Source organism: Schistosoma mansoni, assembly GCF_000237925.1.
Source record: "Schistosoma mansoni, WGS project CABG00000000 data, supercontig 0041, strain Puerto Rico, whole genome shotgun sequence".
NCBI lineage: Eukaryota > Metazoa > Platyhelminthes > Trematoda > Strigeidida > Schistosomatidae > Schistosoma > Schistosoma mansoni.
In genome coordinates, this window is record NW_017386027.1 from 1,360,893 (window position 1) to 1,377,304 (window position 16,412).

The 16,412-nt window shown below is 37.4% G+C and overlaps 1 protein-coding gene and 1 non-coding gene across 2 annotated transcripts in view; both read right to left on the minus strand.

The window, feature by feature from the left end:
- Positions 1–5,672: 5,672 nt before the first annotated feature.
- On the minus strand, positions 5,673–5,966 carry Smp_sma.rnase_p.1.1. Its single transcript, XR_001974650.1, has one exon.
- A 2,649-nt stretch (positions 5,967–8,615) lies between these two features.
- Positions 8,616–16,412, minus strand: part of Smp_087010 (DNA polymerase delta catalytic subunit,putative) — a gene marked incomplete at both ends in the record, with an annotated part of 38,173 nt that continues 30,376 nt past the window's right edge. Inside the window, 5 exons of the mRNA XM_018790693.1 lie at positions 8,616–8,712; positions 10,045–10,198; positions 11,269–11,388; positions 12,863–13,254; positions 15,401–15,573. Of these exons, the coding sequence (XP_018646088.1) occupies positions 8,616–8,712; positions 10,045–10,198; positions 11,269–11,388; positions 12,863–13,254; positions 15,401–15,573 (936 nt within the window). The remainder of the gene's footprint in view (positions 8,713–10,044; positions 10,199–11,268; positions 11,389–12,862; positions 13,255–15,400; positions 15,574–16,412) is intronic.

Below are 16,412 nucleotides of genomic sequence, written 5' to 3' on the forward strand. Positions count from 1 at the left end.
TCTGTGTCTTTCTTCACTGGTAGACTACTACAGTAACAAGTGTCAAAACCATAATCATGCTGAGATTGAACCACTATATGGTAGATCTACATATCTCAAACAGTTACATTCTTCCTAATTACTTTGAATGTAACATGCACACGTTTATTTACAAACGTATTGTTTGTGGCAAAGATATTGGATCTATGCTAATTTCGGTCAAAAAATGTTACTAATTCGAAGTGTCGCTCAGGTCATGTTCCTGTGCAGCATAAATTTACCTATTTTTATAACTGTTCTATTTGTAACCTCACATCTTGCAAACTTTGTTCTTATATTACTTCATATTCTACCTGTTATTCCATTGAGTGAAATTCACAATGAAATTGTTGCAACCAATGATTACTTTATGACCAGAAGAAGGAGCTTGTAGAGTTTTTAATTCAAGGATTAAGTCAGATGTATTTTAATAAGCATCAGGGTTATGATAAACCTCAAAACTACAATAGATAACGAAACATAGACCAATGTTAACAACACGAATCAGTTGACTCAAATGTCTAAACCGAGTATCCAACTAAGTAATTTTACCCAGATTCACAATCCTAGTAAGACTAGCAAACAGAGAGGAAATCGAAAGAATAACCTGGATTCACGTTAGCATATTCTGTTAGAGCAAGTAGCTTATGATTTAGAACAGACAGATATAGACGGATATATATACGCTGGATGGATACCACTTCAGCAAAACTGTACTGCTAGTAGAGGGCCATAATTTAGAACTAGTGTGATTGAGTGGCTAGGCTAATACTTATTGGAGATTGTTAAATACCTGGGATCGCACCAAATCAACAAGAAGCAGGTGCAAAGGAAAACAACTGGTTTGTATAGGCCTGTGATGAAGGTATTGGATATTGGTCAGTACTATTGCTTTACTGAGCATTTGGAGATATTTCAAGTCTCAAGGTTGGTTTTCTCGTTTGCGCGTCGTTTTTTGTAATACCGTTGATGTTATTATTAGTTACTGTACAGTAGGACTAACTTAAAAATTCGTGGTATATCTTTACTAGAAACTGTCTGGTGCTCTGTTTGCCACAACCTTTTATTGATCTAAAATGAAAAATTAAGGCAATATTCCTGATTGTGTGTTGTACTTACCTGATATTTGCTTAAGACTTTAGAAAATTCGTCATGAATTTTTTTAAAATTCGTTTTTGTTGTCTATGAAGCTTTCAATAATACTTTCGGCGAAGTAAAGCCTCAAAACACTAATACTCCGATCTCTTTATTTTTGGGAATTATTGGGTAAATCCTCAGCTTCGGGGAAATATTGGGCGTCTGGGTGTGTCTTCTTTTCTCATGGTAATTTACAGCCATAAGGCGATACAGAGCGGACCGTTGTTCCAAGCCACATGTTTGTGACGTCTGTCTGCTTCTCTTTCCATAGCTGTTTGTTGAGGTATCCTTACTTCCCAATAAGCTGCCACCGGCAGGTTAACAAGTATTCAGGGTATGTCGACTAGTCTGAACACAAAATTTGTTTTCCTTTTTTCGTTCATCTAACGAAAGATGAAACAATCAGTATGTCAAAGAGACTAAGTGTTCCAGATGTACAATTGGAACTCATAATGTCCAGTTATTAGTGAGTGGGTTGCGACGTCACTTATATGTTCAGTTGTTCTGTCATCAGTTTTGTTAACTTCTCTGGTCACTGTGATCTAAAACAACAAATATGGTTGTAGTATTCAGCTTTTATAAGTCATTCACTAGCTTATCAAGTCAAAAGTTGGTTATCAAGTCTAATTCTTGTCCCTCATATTACAGTCATCGGTATTATGCAATCTGATACAATAATGTACACCAGTTCAAGTTGTCACAGCCTTCATATTTCACCATAGTTTAAGCAAATATGTATTCTGATGTTAACTTTAGCCCAGTGTATTAGGTTTTCCACGTTATTTCTCATGGGAAATCCTTTTGGTTTACTCCTAATTTATATATTTGTTTTGAACTTAAAGATTAGGTGATCCTGGATCAGGCAAAAGTCAACTACTTCAGGCTACTGCAAGTTTAGCTCCAAGAAATTATATGTATGTGGAAATACAGCGACAGCTCCTGGTTCAACTGTTAGTACGATTCGTGAAGGTAACAACAGCAGTGGGGGATCGTGATAATTAGAAGTATTTGAATTATAGTATAAGCTAGGAATCCCAGAAATAACGCACTTTAATCAAGAAGTATTAGATGAACACGAATGAATGTATTGTATTTGGAATTCGAAATCAAGTAGTCATCAAGCACGAAGGAATAATTGGTTCATGTAAACACCACATCTTCCACGGCTTAAATTGGAGTCTGTGTATGTAATCGATCGTACCTCTTCTTCTTCTTAAGTTCATCATGTGTCTGTCTGAGAGTGTATTGGATAAAAACTCTCTATTATCTAGAATGTACTCTTTAGTATTAGATTTAACAACCGAAATTGGAACAGACTCACCTGGGTCCTGTAATTGTATTTGATCAACATGTCGGTTATGTATACTGAAGTCATTGATATCTAGAATCCGCACCAACAATTTCCCGACATTCTTCACCACTGTTGTATCGCGAAGAGAATTGTGAATGGTAACTTTTGAGAACTATTTATTGGCCAATGTAATGTGTATATCTCCTATTGTAACTAACCTAATCATACTCGTTTACTCTTATTATTAGCTTTATTTTGACCTTTGAACTATTATTATACGATTTTTGAGTTATCATAAGTTTATTGATTACTATTCACAGCCACATTTGGCTAAATATTGTACAAATGTTATTTTATATTTTATGGTACGATGTGGTCTGTTTGGTTGGTATATAAACCCAGTATGTTTGTAAATAATGATTCATACCACAGAGGCTGTTATTGGTGTTTTGGACTTAACTGGCTGGGCTAGGCAGATCGCAGGACCGGTGAGCACTCTAGTCTGCTCGTACGGTTTCGTGTGTCACTGTTCCGATCGATAATTCGCTGCTCCCTGATTGGCGGTCTCATCAAGTCACACATTAGCTAGGCATCCACTCGGCCACAAGATATAACAACCACAATCCCCTTGGCTAGTCGAAGATCATTCCCACGATAATATGTAACTTCTACAGACTCCGAACACCTCATATTCGAACAAATAATTCTTCCTTTTGATAGCTTTGTTGGAGTCTCTTTTGTCACAGAATGTTTCGCATTTCTATATTGAAGTAGAAATGTAACTACTCCCCTATCTAGTTCATTAAATGTTGAAGCAGCAATAGAATTAATAGCAGTTTTCAATGTCTTGACAAAATTTTCTGCCTGACCATTAGAACAAGGGTACCTAGGGCAGTGAAATGATGTCTGCACCCCATACCATTCAACTACGTACGGACTGTGCCTGCAGCAAAATTGGGGCGCTTATCAGTCACTAATATCATAGGAACCACCTCCCAACCAAACACTTTTCATAATGCTTGGATTGTAAAGTCAGAATTAGGTGAGGTTTTGAAGAGAATGCAGGCCACTTGGAAAAAGAATCAACGACAACAAATGCATAGTATTAATCAAGAAATGGACCACAATGGTTTGCATGAATTCTCTACCACGCCTCACAAGATACTGGTCATGAAGTCCACCTCAAAGGCTGACTTTTCAACTTATGAAATTTCTCACAATTGTTTGCTGTATGACATATACCTGCATTTATCTCTGGGCACCAACAAGTGAGTCTTGCAAAGGACTTCATTTTCTCAACACCTAAATATCCACTATGAAGATCTTTTAGGGCAGATCTACGTAATGAAGGAGGAATAACAACACGATTGTCTAGACACAAAATACCACCAGGAGTAGTAGATAACTCATCCCTTATGAATGAGTATTTGTGCATTTGATTCCATAGTCCAACACACTTTCTCACTCTGGTGTTCTTGATGAGGTAGTCGGTTGGGGGCTTAGAACGTAGCATACTGTGTATTAATATCAGATGTCGAACAGCGCATGTCACAACAACATTACATGTAAAAATTATATTTGAAATAATCTCCGTGATTGGAATTTAAATAATTCCAATGTTTAGTCCGGTGAACTTGCCTGAACTTCTTCATGGTAATAATCAAAACTGGGTTCACGAGTCAAGCAGAGTTAGATCACTATTAAAAACGAGGAAGCACCGGACGGCTGTTTCGTTCTAATATGGAACTCCTTAGCGGTGCGCATCCACGATTCCGCACATGGTATCCGCACCTAGGACCTTCGGCCTCGGATTCACACGCCCAACCTCTAAAACATTAAGCTGGTATCCAACGGTGTTAATGTCTAACTTCTATCGATCAAAGATCTTGCGCAACCCTTCATCTATTGCCTGAGGTGGATAACTGTCACACCTGACACGGATTGGACTTCACTGGTCCCGATTCCTCACTAGAACTCCAGGAAATCCATCTTGGAGTTAGTCACTAGTGAGCACATGATAATTATCAATTTTGGGGATTTGTGTAGACTGTAGCTTAGATTGACTCGTGAATACTACTTTGAATATACTACAATCTCCACAAATTCTCAAAATTGATAAAATCAAGATTATTAAAAAAACATATAGTGTTTCACATTCAGATCAAATCTTTAATGTACTTAACCAATCATATTCAGATGTTGACTTTAGTTTAGTCACATATAATGTCTTCTCTATACTCGGTGTCCGATTTCTGTCAAACTATTCGTTCTAATACTGACGAATATTCCTATAAAATGAACGTTTTTGATTAAGAACAGTGTATGTGTGCTAGGAATTAAGAACAAGATCAGGCGGTAATAATATTACTAATCAGAACATAATTCGAGAAACATTTTATCTGCTCATTGATTGTCGTGTTGTATGAATCGACATAAAAATGAAAGAGAGAAATATTTCATATACTTGATACTGACTAGAAGTGGAGTCTTATAAGCACTTTTTGTTGGTTGCAAATATTGGATATAATATATCATAAATAAATAATGATGACCTTTATGTAGGGTTCCACGGATTGACGTTTTGAGATTTCCAATGAATATTTGAGAAATTGGCAGTCGATAGGGATGATTTCAGTAGAACATTATTCATGGGATGAACTGTTATCATTGAAAATAAAATAGTTGAAGCCTACTAGTCGTCTATATTATGCAACTATATACCGTTCGCGTCACGCAAAACGCCTCCTAGGTAGTATTCTGAATTAAGTTTTGACGGCCAATCTCGCTTCACGCGCTCAGCACAGAGCAACCAAATTAACACTACTTAAGTAGTATATATAGTCATATTAACAATCATGGTAGCAATTACTCATGAATTCCTTTCTTCATCACAAGCAAAAAGAATAAATGTTTATAGTATTATTTCGTTTATGGAAGTCTGTTGTTCAATGCCAACTGATGGTATGTCTGATTGGAAGTCAATTAACTCACTGTGTACATACCGCATATACTACTTAAATGGTGTGGATTTAAAATACAGAAGTTCAGAAGAAATAAAGTCGATTGTAAAGAAATAATCGTACAGGTTGGTTTTTAATTCTTGTCTCTTAACCCAGGATCAACCAGGTTATCCTCAGTTAGATGTTTGAAAACATCATGCAAATTATACTTCTATACTGTTTATGTGAAGTTTTAGTTTGGACAGTGATACCAAGTGCGTGTTGTTGTCGCCTGGGGGAGAGCCACTGTGAGGTTACCTGAAGGGTGCATAGTCAGTCACCCGTGTGTGCCTTGCGGGAAGGTCTGAGACGTGCAGCAGCAAACTCTCGTGATGAGAGGCTCCACTAACAGGAGTGCAGGCTAACAGACAAGACTCTGATGGTCGCACCACACACCCGGCGATCGGGATTGATTCTCGTGAGGGGGAGGTGTGCCGTCAGAATGAGATGGTCTGTGCTGAGCGCGTAAAGCGAGATTGGCTGTCAAAACTTAATTCAGACTACTACCCAGGCGGCGTTTTACGTGACACGACCGGTATGTAGTCGAATACGCAAGGGAGTTTTGAGTATGGATATGCCACCTTCAGACATCTGTGATGTCAAAATTCGCGTCAAGGGAAATGACAATCGAAATGAATACATAGGACAGGAGTCAGCCACAACCGATTGAAATCAAAAGTAACAAGTAGTTGTCAGTCATATCTGTTTTCGATCTTCAGATGTATGAATGGGAGGTCAAATGACTCACGTTAATCCCTTCGATGTGTAGTACTGTGGAGATTCAATCTCACTGAGTGTACTAATACGTGTTGATAGTACTTGTTCTGGTTGAAAACTCTAGTGATTCGCCACTAGATGTGAGGAATGAACTCCAGATGAAGATTATTTGATCTCGATTTTTTAACCTCAGATGACCAGTCCTAGATCAAAGATAAAGCATATCACCACTTACATCGACATTCAGCGAACGGCTAGCTAATATCAGACTACTTGGTAACCTACGTTAAGATAATGGAGATTGGTTAAGACATCAATAAACGTGGATAATGAGATTCCATTTATTGTGTATATATGTAAATCGTTTAGTCAACTGATCTGCACTTTTATACTCTTGGTAGGATTTATTTCTAGTGACCACTGATTTACTCACTCAACTAGTGCTTTCAAGTCTAATTGTAATCATATCTTGTCAGACGCACTTTATGTGGGTCTTCATATTTTAATGTCATCAGGAAACAGTAGGACAGATGACTGTGGCACTTGGTAGATCATCTACTTAAAGTAAAAAAATAAGGCCTAGGATCATCCTCAGATTCTCATGATGATAAGGCATCATTTACTCTCACTCGTTTCCACTAACTCTGTGAAAGTCAATTCATGAGCTTACAAATAATTCCGTAACTTCGAAGTAGAAATCTAAGACTTGGATCACAGACCTTAACGAAGGGTTAACTTAGTTCAGTGAAAATCACATCTCCTGGAATACTTCTGTCTTTCTCTGCAGTCCAATCATTTTTTGTGATGAAATGATGAATCGAACATGAAAGGCCTGTTCTAAAACCATGTTACTGCATCAATGGATGATTATTCTCTATTAAGTAACGTAGAGTGGCAAACCGAAAAATACTTTCCATTAATCTGACCATATTACTAAGTGTGGTAACTGGGCGATTTTTATTTAACAAATATTTACTCTTAGTTTTTTAGACCTGACCGATTGTAGCATCCTTTCAGTCTCTTAGAAGTTCTGACTACTCCAAATACAACATTAAACAGTTGTAGTGATCTACTTATATGAAGAGAACGCGATTGGTGTATCGGAAAAATTTATTTTAATAATCAACCATACCAGTGATTGTTTTGCTGTAACTTTTTGTTTAAGTGTACCAAAAACACTTTTTCCGTTGTTTGTAACCTTGAACTTACTCACGTATGCACGATAGTCTCGCCTGTATACTTTGGCACGATCTCAGCATTATAACGATACCTCGAGATGACTAACAAATATATCCTAACTACAACTGTCCTTCTAGTATTTATCCTACTGAGGGATTTAACCTGGTAATTGGTCTGTAGTAGTGATCATAGTCAAATGCGACTCGACATTTCCACACCTAGTGAGTGTCAACTCTGAACACACCTCAAATGCTGGGGAATCTCGCAAAGAAGCCAATTACTGGATCGCTGTATACATAGCCGTCTCAATATCCGAGACCGTTCCATCATCCCAAAACCCCACATCCCGCGAGCCAGGCTGCTGTCACGCAAAGCTGTAACTGCTATCCCTCAGCGGGCACCTTCCAAGCCCCGTGAAAAGATGGCCGTACTCGCCGGCCATCCTCACACTGCATATCTTCCCAGTGAAATCTCTAATCATTGTTACAAATATGGCCTGAATGAGTCGAATTCTGATAACATTTTGGTATTCATTTCAAAGGCACTGATTTTTTGGTAGTGAATGGTTAGAACGAGCAATGAGGTAGAGAAGTAGTCTAGAGGCTGCAAATAACTTATTGGACTCACTCATCCGATTGTGCTTTATAAAAGTAGCTAAGTCTAGACAAATAAAGACCGGAACGTTTTTTGCTTGGATCCAGAATTAGTATCGAAAGTATTGGCAGTTAGTACAAATTTTGGCTGTGATTAATAAATGAATCCACCAATGCATTTAATGCCCACTACTAAATTGGCTCGCTTTGACCCTTATGTGGCTACGTTTCGTTTATTTGCCAGTTAGAATCTTACAAAGTTCTGTTGCTTCATTATTTCCCCTCATCTAGTAACTATTCGAAACATGAAGTTTATTAAGCCAAATAACCTACTTGTCCCAACTTTGGCTGTATTCAGTCATCTAGAGATTAGCTTAGAAAATAAGGCATTTATAATTATCTAATTCTTACAATAGATATCCGAAAAAGAAACAAATTGTACTCCAATCAAAAGAAAAAACATGTTGAACAATTAAACGTGAAGTACAATAATTCAGAAATGCACTTTTCAAAATAAAAAAATATTTAGGATAGAATAATAATAAATCTGAACTCTGGTATAAGATAACCAAACAAAACCTGAGATAAAATGCATAATTACTGATCAAATGATATTACAGAATATTGTTATTGTTTTGTTTCTTTCTTTACAATAGACTACTAGTTCAGTCAATATGAGTTTTACCAATTAGGATTGCCAAAACGTTGAATTGTTTTATAAGCTTCATCTACATCTTTACGTGATTTCATTCGCATATAGAAAATTGGACAATCTCGACTGAAATGTACAAAAATAATGTTAACATTAGTAATTAATTAATGTATGTCCTACTACTGTGGTGAATGCTACTCATAAGTAGTATGTACAGGAGTGTCACGTGGAAGTTTCCACAGTCAACAGCCGAAGAGAAAATTCTCAGGAGGTTAGAAATTATTACATATACAGAATAATATGAAGACCAGAAGGGAAGCACGAGGAAACAGCCTAGAATTAACTTGCATTAAAGAATACATAAGATGCAAATGGACGATTGGTGCCTTGTAGTACCGCATTCATCAGCTACAGCTGTTGGACTATGGCGGAAATAGCCAGTGCGGCTAAACGACTGTTGAATCCGAAAAAATCGTCAGTAACAAATGGAAGCAAGACATTATTCATTCATTTGCACCTTGTTTTGTGTTCAGCAATACAAGTTGATTCTAGACTGCACGGGAAATGTAATTCACCTAAATAAAAGTTTTGAATGTGATGTTTTGGATGTTAACAGAACCGGATTACATTCTAGTCAGCAGTTTTCAATATACGGTACAATGAAGACAAGGAAAGAGAAAAGTGTAATGAGGAACGATATATTTGAATGGAAGCAGAAATAGATAAGTATGAAACGACTAAGCTATTTGGATAGTGATTCGTGGTGAATACTGGGAGATAGATGACGGTATGTACAACCAATGATTTTTCTATCAATCGTAACAAGGAAACACTAAAATAAGTGCAGCTTACAAGTTTAAAATAAGATAGAATCTACATATTGTATCCAATTTTCCAAAGGTATATCGAAGTGCATGTAGCCAGTGTACGAATGCAAATTATGAAGGGTAGAACCAACGAAATAATATGCTAACACAAACCATTCAATAGATACAGGGAAAAATGTTAAACTGTGTGCAGTAGTCTCTTTCTGTCGGACTGACCACGAAATCAGACATATTCAAGACTAAATTAACATTATTGTTTGTAACTGACGCCACTCACTGACTGCAGTTAGGGAACCGTTAAAAACTAGGAAGCGCTTTACAACCGTTTCGTCAAAAGTAGGTATTTGAGAAACGTCATTAGGAGTCACATTTAAGATCACCAGACCACTAAATTTAAATTTGTAACCTCAGTCAGTTCGCGATATTGTGAGATCATCATTCATTGTTATCACTGATACCTGTTCAACATGGTCGAACCTCATTCAATAGTTTCGCACTACAACTCTGTGTACGAGTTATTAGTGAGCGCATTATCATTAGTCTGGGCGGTATGTCAAGATCGTTGAATTCCTAGTCTACATCATACAATGAATATAACTCAAAGTAATAATAATAATAATAATAAATCTACCTGGTACATATAACTTCTTCATGTATACTTTGCTGACAACGTTGACATTCTGTCCATAAAGAAGTGAATTTCTTTTCTAATAAATTTAACTGTACAATCTCTTTTTGATATATTTCTGATGCACGTGATTCACAATATTTACATAAAGCTGAATCTAGATTCGACGAAGAAGAAGTAAAAGAAGAAAAACATGGATAATGACAACGGTCTTCGAGTTCATTCGAACTTTTATGTAAATAATGAATTAATTCCTACTGTACTGGTTATATCAACATACATTATTCTCCCTTCCTTCTTCACATCGCAGCTGCTATCCTTATGTTCTTACAGGGTTATAGTTAATTTTAGGGTGGTTTCATGTTAATCAGTTCCAAGCCATTAAAATGAAAGATATCAGCTGATTTGGCCCATTATCTTCGTGAGCAATCTTATACTGACAAAACAGTTAACTAGCATGAAGTACAAGTCAAAGGTTTCATGTCGGTTACTTTCAACCATCAACCTTGAACCTTAGCTGCTACCTTGACGTGGTTGTCAGGCTTGCCTATCGTGATAGCTCGACTGAAATATAGTGTATAGAACACCTCTTTTCGTAGGTCTTACTATACCAGATAGGTTGGAGAACCGTAGACAGCAACTTAAGGTCCGAGGGTGACTGTACTGAAGTGTGACAGCAGTAAGGTGATTTCGTTAGACAACCAGCATCTGGAGCAATGTCGCCTTCTCACAACGGAAGGAAGGGATAATGGAAGTTCGACATAAAATAATCACACCACACCTTACCCCACAGATTTTCGTCTCTGGCGGCAAGGCTTTTTGGCAGGCCGAGCCAGCACATCAAAAACATTCGATAGGAAGGCCGTGTGTGACCGGGGCGAAGTAGTTGTCATATCGGCTCTCCGGTCAAACTCCTAGGTCACTAGGGCCACCAGTAAGACGAAACACCCCCCCCACAATATGGGAAACCGGGAAGTGGCGACCATCCTCATAGATTTAACAACACCCGAGGTTATCTTGTTCACGAACATATCCCTGCATCACCTTGAACTGACGGACTACCCATCTAACCAATAATAGTCTTTTTTTAGTAAATGTGTTATCATCCCATTGAATGTGGATAGTTGTTTAGTTACCAAGCTGAGTGTTGTTAGAAAAGAAAGCAATGAAATACTAGAAAGTGGTACACAAAAAATCTTCATATGTTCAAAATAGTTTTCCTCTCACCTGTTTTATCAGCTGGTAATAATGTTCTACATCCAATACATGATGCACGTACTTTTGTAAAAGCTGATAATTGTCCAACGGTAGAGTGTACCACAGCTTTTACACGAGTATGCTCGCCATCTATGTGGCACAAAGAAAAAATAGAATATTTTGTAAAAAGAAAAATAGGGATGATGTTATAACACTGAAAAGAAATCGTTAGCTAGTAGTACCGTACTGAGTCCCACATAATCAGGCTAAGGTAACAAGAAAGCCGTTGTATGATCATTCTCTTACTCTCTAGTATGATTATTGACCAGTTCACCTATAGTGCCATTAAAACCAGTGTCTTATTTACCAAGTGACATACGAACCAAGATCATAACAGCTATTTCTCCTTAAGCTCCTGGCGACCCTATGGCTAGCAGATCATTTATGCTCAATTTGACCATGACTCAAAACTCACTCAATAACATATTTGAAATATCTGACCATACAGCGACATAATCAGGGAATTGCAGCATGTACACAACTCAATCACAAGTGATACAAAACCGGAGTAGTAGGGGAGTAACCAATGATACGACATATAACAACGATTTATTACTTACGCCTGTTACGCCTCGCGGAGGATTTATGGATCAAACAAAAGCTTAAAAGTAGACAAATAACAAAATGCACATGGGTCTGTTTATCATATTTACCTGAGACAAAACACACAACTTCAGTACAACTCGGTAGTTTCACTATATTTAAGCAATCACTCGAACGTGTAGAACCTCACAGTCGCAAATACGAAAATTCAAGTGGAAGTGGTTATTGGATAAGAATCAAAAATGTACAGAAAAACATAAGTATTTATAGTTATTAGTATTGATTATAACATCATTACAATTAAGCCAATTAACAAGGAGGAAAGTTATGCTATTTTCCAATCGGAGCATGACATGTTGAAGGCTGTATCGGGTAGTCCGGTAGACGTTGTAACCATTACAGACCAGCGGGCAAGAACAGTGACTGAAGTAGTAACCCGACACATTGCGGCGGGTCACGCAATATCGACCGACCAGGGTCCCTGTTTCGAAACTGACGAGTTTAAAGCCCGTCTAGAGCACTTTGGCATCAGGGAGATACGTACTACACCGTATCACTCACAGATAAACAGACTTACAGAAAGAAATAACAAGACGTTAAAGGAATAGTTAGCCTCTAAAGGAGGGAATTGGGAGGAAGAGTTACCATCAATTTTGCCGTCTCATCATGCCTCCATAAAAGGAACAACTAAGAAGTCACTTTTCCTGCTATTGTATGGTAGACAGCCACGACTTCCAATACATAATAAAACCTTGCCACGGCAACAGAGGTAGATGGCAACAACGTTAAGAGAATAGAGGAGGAAAGCAATCAGTGAAAAAAGGCAGACCAAAATAACACAGTGTCGGAAGTTGGAGACACACCATCAAAAAGGATGAGTAGAACTTGACAACAATTGGAAAGGAGATCCCAAAATAAAATTTTCTGGTCAGTGGTCTATGCTCCACAAGGGGTAATTAACAGGTATAAGAAGTAATATACAGACACGATTTTTAAAAAAGAACAATAAACAATGACTTACTTAACAGTACAGATTTTGCTTTCACTTCACCTAAAATTGGTTCAAATATACGTAGTAAAGGGTTAGCTAATTGATTTTCTAAATAATACTTTGTATCAATTGGCACATTATGTTCTAATACATAAAGAGGATCTTCAGCTTTTGCATAAGCTGCTGTATTTTTTCCACCTACAGCAGTAATTACATAAGGTACACGATCGCCTAAATTTGGCGCTGAACCTGGATCACGTTTACGCATTTTTGCAGCTAATTCTACATGAGCTTGTTTACCAGTGTATTCTTCATCGGTTTTTGTTAATTCTTTACTAATAACTAATTGTGAAATATCAATACGATTGCATAATAAATCTGAAATCACTGATTGAGCATAACTAATCGCTGCGTTTGGATCACTGGAAAAAATAAATTAAAAAATAAAGAACAAATATGCATGATAAACTATTGAATATTGAAACATGAAAAGTCTGTGGAGAAACAGTCCAGTCTGAAGAAAGGTTTATAACACTAACAGACTTTAATTCTTTTGGGGATGTTAAATCCCCAGAACTTGGTAAATGGCCTAATTTTGTAATCTTATTTTGAAATTCTTTGTTTTCGCGCCAAAAGCGCTCTTTTCATCTTCGAGTCGAATTTCCCACTTGTAAGATATCTTAAACGATATTGGTCCGTTGTATCTTTGAGTGTGCTATTTTGTAATGCTGCCCAAGGACAATTTATTGCTGTATATATACGTTTGATTTTTCCCCCTTACGATTACTGTGCTTCTGGCTGCTACGGAATATATTTTTCCCGCTTCCAACTTGGACTTCTTACTCTAGTTAGCTTTGGTCTGGGACGCGTCAGAATAGCTAGCTTATCGGTCTCTGGTCACAAGTTTTAGTTCCGTTCGCTAACGAGTGAATTCGAAACGCTTCAGATATAACAAATTCAAAAAACCAACGAAAGCAATAATACGAGGTGGACAGCTATTTCATCCTTTGCTTCATTCAACTCTTTTGTGTAGATCTATTGAAAGCTAAAAATCTACAGTAGTGGACAAGCCAGAACCATTATCCTTATCGATGGAGACTGGACAAATCAAAATCGTATTGTTAATTATTCCCTGTATTTATATGATAACAATAGGATGGATATTACACAATTTAACATCGAATTTGGCTATTTAACAGTAAAGATGAATGTAGAGATTTGATGTTACAATAGGCTGTGATCATTTAATGATTGAAGGCAGACAGACGCCCACTCCATGATCTGTAATATTAATCAGTATGTTTATACGGTGATTAATTCACCTGGAATTTCTATTTTGGGTTCGTTGTGTGTGTGAGCCGCTTGTCCTCCGAGAGAGTAAACTCTTTTGTCTTTATAATCTGATGTTTAACTGTTAATCGTAAATGCGTATTTGTGCTTAAAAAGGATCCAGTCTAGTAGTCTGATTTTTTCGTATTTAATGTTTTGATCTGGTTTTCCCCATTTAAAATATTCAGTCTAGTATTGGTGAATAAATTATATTGCATTATCTATCGTATTTTGTACTGCCGTCAAAACAAGATTGTTGAATTTTGTGGTTCTACATTATGGACTGATCATAGACCGACCATTGAGAGTTCATGATCTGGGTTCGATCCCTGATGTGCAGTCTTGAAAATATCGAATGCACGGGATGAAAAAGCTATCCAGCGCTTCCTAAATTTTAATTATTGTCTAAGTAGAGTCAGTCTTTGATATCACATCTATTTCCACATTTGAGACATTTATCCTCAGTGTAGGAAATCTGTAGCTTTTTGAATTGTCGATTTTAATGCTGCAATTATGTAGTGGTTTATTAGTTGTTTGTGACGCTTTAGTCAGGATAGTCATGTGTTCTTGATCTGAGTTGTGCAGAAATCCTGTGGAATAGACATTGGGAGGGTATTTGGTGTAGATAATCGTCTAAGGTGAATTAACTTCCCATTATATGAAGGAGAACACAGAGCGTTATTTCATTAAGTTGCTGAAATTCATTCCCATTAAACAAAATCTCCACAAAAAGATATATACATGTATATGGCCCCCAAATGCCCTGGTACGGTCGAGAGTGGGGAGAGTCCTACTCACTGCCTTCTCGTGGCGGGAGTGTTCTTTACGGAACTGAGAGGACGAAAACCGAATGTCCGGCGCTTTAACCGGGTCGGTGGATACGGAAAGTCCGCCTAGGGGAGTTGGAAAACCCTGATTTGAAACCAATGGTGCACATGGGCTCCAGTATCTCGAGGGAATAAATGGCGTATGAATCAATCGTTGGTCACCGGCTACCATGGGACTGCATCTCCTCACGATGCTCCACTGCCTTGTGGATTAGACCTTTAGGTCGAAGGCTCCGAGTGTGGCCCCTAAGAAAACCACCTGCTTCGGTTTGGGCACCTGAGCAGTATCACAGCAATCACATAAACCGAATAAGATTTGTGCGGCGCATATGTATCTAGTGCTTTTTTGTACCAATATATATGTGCTTAAATAATAATAACATACAAGAACAGAAAACTTTAATCTTCTTACCGATCAATCAATATACGTTCTAAACATGCATTGATTAAATTAGCCACTAATGGACTATTATCACGACGTACAGTTTCAATACCTTTACAATCCATTTTATCATGTCGATCTGGTTTTGTAAAATATAAACCAGCATAACGTTTTTTATTGATCAGTAAATATGGACAATACACCTAGAATCAATTAATGATATAAAAGTAAGGAAGATTATTTCTATCATGGAAAGACAAATGCATTGGAATGAACTAATGATGATGTGAAGGCTTATAAACATCAAATTCGATTTGTTATACATAATATAGAACCTGACAAAATATGAATGGTGCGTAGTTGTCACACACATTAGTATAGTGGAATGAAATTAACGAGATACCTGACAAGTAAACTTATGTAATAGATACAGTTGAAATGCTTGAAAAGGTGGGATCATTCGGCAAAATAAGATTCATGAAAGTAATAGTCAAGCTCAAATTCTGAAGGCTGAAAGAAAGCGGCTTCTAATATCCATGAACAAAGAGACTAACAAAGATGTGCGTTAGCCCGAGTTCTCATATCACAGGTCAACGAAGACCTGAATTTGAAAACATAAATACCAAAGGAATCGAAATAATTGTGGTATCATTGGTAGTGATATTAGATATGTAACAAGATAGTGAACGCATTTACGTATCTACTGAGACCGATTCCGACCAATATGTCACCAAACGTCTCCAGCCACTGATCGTGGTTATCACGTGGACTCCAGCCGAGTAGTATACATGTACCGACGTGGCTTACATAAATATTGAGTGACATTATTAGCGAGAGCATAGCCTTGATTTGGTCCCTCTACATTCATTCAAACCTACTCGAACAACAGCTAAAATCGCTCCTCGAGGTGGGGGGGATGGTGGTTGGGTATATGAACTACTTATTCCAACTGCCTCGGTCGATGAGGGTGTACAACCTGGTCAGCTGATTTGACATCTTTATCGAATAACCTATGCTTGGTCTCAATAGCACTTATTCAGTC